A 5,707-nucleotide genomic window follows, 5' to 3' on the forward strand; every position below is an offset into this window, starting at 1 on the left:
GGTGATTATCTAGGTAAGTGCCTTAGTTTCAATCGGATTATCTTGCCGACGGAAATCCATCGTGCTAAATGGATATCTTTCAGTAATGTTCTGAGATTCGGTTCTGATGAGGTCCTTGGTTAATTTGGGTCACGTGTCACATCTTGGCAGCACAAACAGAATGGAACTTAAAGTGTCCAAATCATGGTTCCCTGGATTCTAATCGCCACTAATTATAGGTTCGCTTTTATCATGGAAGTGATGAATTCTTTCAATTGATGAATTATATTCTTTTTTTTTGCGGGGTGATGAATTATATTCAATCCTTAATACTTCTGGTTAATGGGAGCAATTTGGTGGCATGAACACAACGCCCACGCCTCGTACGGGTCCTTTTACAGCATTATTTACCTTCTGAGTGTTGGATTCTGATTCAAAGCGTTGTTCGAATTCTGCATGCAGGTGGCGTCTCGGTTGTTATCTACCTCTCACAGTATAGTTAGGCGTGCTGCATATACTACCGGAGGAATAATTGATGTTGGCCAACCAACACCCAAATCTCATCCTGAGGTACTATCTCTTTTAGGCTCAGTGTGCAGTTGTGTGGTTTCTGAACTGTGCTGTGCTGAACTTCTTTTATAATCTGCTGTGGAAAAGTAGCGGCACAAGCAGAAAAGGCTGGTTACACAAACGGTGAATTAGGCAAAAGCAGGTTGAAAAAAGGGCATTATCATACTCCTTACTGGTTTATTGCTGCACTTGCTGGTTGTTTCAAAGTTTACAGCCATGCTAACTTTTTGATCTCTCTCTACTTTGGTAGCTAGACCATGTGCGTACTTACCTAGTGTTCATCTCACAAGGTAGGTGATAGCTAGTTCTTTCAGTATTTTTGTGGCCCCCCATATCCAGATGTTGTAACACGTTGCCTCTTAGCTAATAACTAACTTTGTACATTACTTGTTGCCTCCGGTTAAATTATAATGATATCTCTTATGACAAAACCCAGTATCTATAAGAGTTTCTATACATCCATTATTATCATCATCTTTCATACACTCTGAATAGGATATTACCATAGTGTAGCCATGGTGTTTCAATGGTGTTCTTGGCTCAAACTAAGGCCAGAACGCCAGTTTTTTTTTTAAGATTAAGTCTGTCCACATGTGGAAGGTTGGGATTTATTTTACCTGAATTTACCCCATTATCTAAAGAAATAAGCCTAATTCACCTCCAAAATCCCAAAGTACTTTGAATTTATAAGATAAACCAATTATTTTCTCTTATAAGTATTAAGTATAGCTTTGAAAATCAGTCTACAGAACAAGCCTTATTAGGCCAAACATGCCCGTGCTCATTGTTTTCACATTCATAAAAGTCCACATTCCCTGTGTTAATTCTGATGCATTTACTTTTTTTTACTTTTCTGGTTGTCAAAGTGATTCTTTTCATTCTTTCTTAATATTGTAATACAATGAACCAGTTATTAGCTGATGAGGAGATTACACCAGGCATCACAAGTGAGGAGTACATGTCCAGAAGAAAAAAGCTTGTGGATGCTTTACCAGAGAAGAGCTTGGCCATAATTGCATCTGCAGATCAGCAGATGATGACTGATGTAGTTCCGTACTCATTCAGACAGAATGGTGATTACCTGTACATTACAGGTTGTACACAACCTGGTGGTGTAGCGGTTTTAAGTAAGGAAACTGGTTTATGCATGTTCATGCCAGATAAACATAAGGAGGTAATGATGACCTGTTAGCCTGTTACCTCATACTCTCATACCTTTAACTGAGCCAATGGTTTGTCTCCAGGATGTAGTTTGGGAAGGTCAGACTGCTGGAGTTGAAGCAGCTGTGGATTTCTTCAAGGCAGATAAAGCATTTCCACTTAGTGAGATGAAAAAGGTTAGCTTTTGGGTTTTGTTTCCGCATGTTTTTGATTCATCGCCCCTGGGCACTAATTATTACCTTTTAATTGCTACCTGCCTGCACTGCTCCCTCCAGTCAAGAGATATTATCATTTGGGGGCGCATAGTCAAACTATTAAACTTATACTCCCTCCATCCCATAATGTAGTGCATATAGATTTTCTTAAAAAAATCAAACCTCACAAACTTTGACAAAGTTTGTGGAGAAAAACATTTACATCTAGAATGCCAAACACATATCATTAGATTCATCATAAGATGTAGTTTCATATTTTATATATGTGGTATTATAGATATAAATAGTTTTCTCTATGAACTTGGTCAAAGTTTACAAAGTTTGACTTTTCAGAAAATCCATACACACTATATTACGGAATGGAGGGAGTATATCGTATCTATATGAATATTGAGATTTAACATATGTAAATGATATCAGTATATAGACTAAAAAGCAATTTAGTATTTAGCATTAGAATTAGTGGCCAAGGTTGCATTTTGGAGACCGTGGCGATTTCCAAGGTGACACTCTTTTTGTGATCAGAGAGAGTACTTTCTTAGTTGCTGGTCACAGAATGCTTCTCAATTGACACAATTTTCTATTAAAATGTAGATCCTTCCTGAAATGATTGAGCAATCAAAAGTGGTGTATCACAATGCAAAGGCATCCACATCTTCTTATAGGAACTTTGATGCCTTCCGCAGGGCATCACTTAACAATAAAGTAAAAGATCTTATGCATTACACTGATGAACTGCGGTGGATCAAGTCAAAGTCGGAAATCAAGTTGATGAGGGAGTCAGCATCTATTGTTTCTCAGGTATTTTTGGTTGTACTTCTGTTGTTTTCTTCACGCATTGTTAGGAGATATTGAGTCTGATGCTCTCTCTAAGTTCAGCCTTGGATAGAAAATTTCCAGAAATTATTTTGTATATTCCAGTAAAAAAACATTGGTCCCAAACTCTTAAGTGAATGATATATTTAAAAGCACAGGGAAATTGCTGGTTGGGTTGAGGGTAGTGTTATGGTGGATTGTCTGATTGTGGGATTATACCGGTCCACTGTGCTGCCAGAGGATTAGACAGAACACCATTGGCAATGGGAGAACTTTTCTTTCAAGACCACCAATGGGGTAACGATGTTGAGAATGTCTATTGTAGACATCCGTCAACTACTTTTCTGCCCCTTTAGCTAGCCCCACAACTCAGATTGTACAATTGTTTGGGTTCTATTATTACATCTAGAATTTTACCTCAAGTTGCCAAATATGCATTCAATAAGCTAGAAGACAAGACGAAGTGACTCAATTTTGCAAGTCACACACTGTACAAGTGACAGAACGGTTGTCTGAAAGACGTGCACGGCTGCATGCAGTGCTTCTCTTTTTCTGTTTACTGACTTAAAGTCTCTCTTTCTGTCCAGTCTCTTTTGCAGACAATGTTGCTCTCAAGGACCCACAGAGAGGAAAGCCAGTTAGCTGCTAAAATAGAGTATGAGTGCAAAATGAGAGGTGCCCAAAGAATGGCGTAAGTATATATTGTCACTGTATATTGTTTTTATCCATCTGCTTTATATAGATTGCATCTGAGGCACTGACTGTGTGGCCCTGTGTTCATCCGTTTTTCTTAGCTGATAGCTGGTAGAATAAGTTTGCAGTGATCCGTTGAGATCCATAAATTAAGGAACTATTGTTTTTTGTTTAGTGAGCAAGGTGCCATGCTAAGTTGATTTACGTTTTTCTTCTTGTTTCCTTATCTTAGGTTCCATCCTGTAGTTGGTGGTGGAGCAAATGGCAGTGTTGTACATTACTCGAGAAATGATAAGAAGGTACAACAGAGTTCTTCTTTGGTCGTATATCTCAGATAGCTTTTCTTGTAAAGTTGATTTTTTCCGTTTGAGTCGTTTGACAGATCAAATCGGGTGATCTTGTCCTCATGGATGTTGGATGTGAGTACCATGGCTACCTTAGTGACCTGACACGGACATGGCCACCCTGTGGTAGATTTTCAGCTGCTCAGGTAAATGCCCAATGTTCATTTCTTTATATGATATACTTGTATCCAACCGAAAAAGTGGTAATTTTGGACTTACGAGTACCTGTTTTTTTATCCTCAATTGTACAGGAAGAACTGTACAGTTTAATACTGGAGACGAATAAGGAATGCATAAAGCTTTGTAAACCAGGCACGAGCATTAGAGAGATACACCATCATTCGGTATATCCTCAGTATATGTTCTAATTCAATTTTTTAATGTAAAATTGTAAAACTTGATTTTAAAAAGTCCACGCTCTAATCTCCAAATCACAGGTCAAGATGTTGATAAGCGGATTCCAAGAACTTGGAATTATAGGGAAGGGCAAATCTATCCAATACAATTATTTGAATCCAACCTCAATAGGTCTCGGAATCTACCTGTCTCTTGATTAGATTTGTCGTTTGATGCAAGAGATTTGGATCTTGGGACCAGCTTAATAACCCTTTGTCACCCTGGCATCCAGGTCATTCTTTGGGAATGGATATACATGACTCCACGAGCCTCACCTTAGACAAACCCTTGGAGCCAGGCGTTGTAAGTTGATCAGCACCAGCTGGCTTTTGTGCACCACATTTTACACTAGCAAATTTAGCGCATCTCCCAATTATCATTCATCTTCTATGGAAATCTGAGTTGTAACACTGACAAGAGGTCCTGCATGTGCATGTGCACAGGTAATAACCATTGAACCGGGGATCTACATTCCCCAGGTCCCGATACTCAACGAGAATGCCCCGGACAGGTTCCGGGGCATCGGAATAAGGATCGAGGACGAGGTCCTCATCACCGAGAACGGCCATGAGGTACCGCCCCTAATCATTTCATCCGGTACCGCCTGGGTAAATGTTAGTACCAGCCTGGATTGAAGATGATGACACCCTGGGGTGGCTGGCTCTGTTGGTTGCAGGTGTTGACGGCGTCGGTGCCGAAGGAGATCCCCCACCTCACCACCCTGATGAACATGGGCGGCGGTGGCTCCACGACGGAATCCCATGAAGCGAGAGCTGCTTGCAACTGAGGATCACGCAGATAGCGGCGACACGATGATATCCTTTCCACCGGAGATCATGTGGCATCGACATTACATTCATTACATTTTTTCCCCTGTCGTTCCTGTCAAAGATGTAGAAATCGGAATCGCCTGAAAACCGAAACGGGGCGCTTCTGAAAAGTTTCGCCAGTTCCTGGCAAAACGCGCCCGCTGTTAGGGTTTGTAATATGTTCATTGGACAAAGTTTTGGGTCTTCATTTTTCTTTTTTGTTGTCGAGGGAATTGGATCTTCATTTGTTGGTGTAATAACTGTAGCTGAAGATGACTGTTGTCCGGCAATCAATGGTGAAAGGGCCTTTCATCAGACGGGGGGAGCCGGGTTTAAGCATTACGACCCACTTAAGTATAGCAGCAAGAGGTTGGGGGGAATGAAGCAGAAAAGGCGCCGTCGCCATTGCTCAGTGTCGCATCAGGCTTGTGCTCCTTGGCCACGGTTAACCGTCGCCGTCGGCCGCGCGCGGTTAGCCGAAAGGACGGCCCTACGGCGCGTGACCACAGCACGGAGTGGACGGAACGGAAGGGCGATGGTGTATCATGGGAATGGGATGGACGCATAGCGCGTCATCGCTGTCGTGGCGTGGCGTGGCGGGTGAGGGAAACAGCAGGGCAGCCATGAATGCGCGGTCTGTGGTAGGAGGTAGGTGGTGGTAGGTTCGGTGGTGGTGGTGTGCGGATACCGGATAGTGATGAAATCAGAGATGATGGACGGATGG

The 5,707-nt window shown here is 41.7% G+C and overlaps 1 protein-coding gene across 1 annotated transcript in view; it reads left to right on the forward strand.

The window, feature by feature from the left end:
* The window catches only part of LOC119300000 (intermediate cleaving peptidase 55, mitochondrial-like), a 6,237-nt gene extending 983 nt beyond the window's left edge, over nt 1-5,254 (forward strand). The window contains exons 2-13 of the mRNA XM_037577090.1: nt 442-549; nt 1,460-1,723; nt 1,794-1,886; nt 2,520-2,726; nt 3,329-3,432; nt 3,667-3,733; nt 3,817-3,924; nt 4,030-4,122; nt 4,216-4,306; nt 4,407-4,477; nt 4,618-4,746; nt 4,851-5,254. Of these exons, the coding sequence (XP_037432987.1) occupies nt 442-549; nt 1,460-1,723; nt 1,794-1,886; nt 2,520-2,726; nt 3,329-3,432; nt 3,667-3,733; nt 3,817-3,924; nt 4,030-4,122; nt 4,216-4,306; nt 4,407-4,477; nt 4,618-4,746; nt 4,851-4,961 (1,446 nt within the window). The 3' untranslated portion in view covers nt 4,962-5,254. The remainder of the gene's footprint in view (nt 1-441; nt 550-1,459; nt 1,724-1,793; nt 1,887-2,519; nt 2,727-3,328; nt 3,433-3,666; nt 3,734-3,816; nt 3,925-4,029; nt 4,123-4,215; nt 4,307-4,406; nt 4,478-4,617; nt 4,747-4,850) is intronic.
* Nucleotides 5,255-5,707: the final 453 nt, after the last annotated feature.

Source organism: Triticum dicoccoides, chromosome 5A, assembly GCF_002162155.2.
Source record: "Triticum dicoccoides isolate Atlit2015 ecotype Zavitan chromosome 5A, WEW_v2.0, whole genome shotgun sequence".
Taxonomy (NCBI): Eukaryota; Viridiplantae; Streptophyta; class Magnoliopsida; order Poales; family Poaceae; genus Triticum; species Triticum dicoccoides.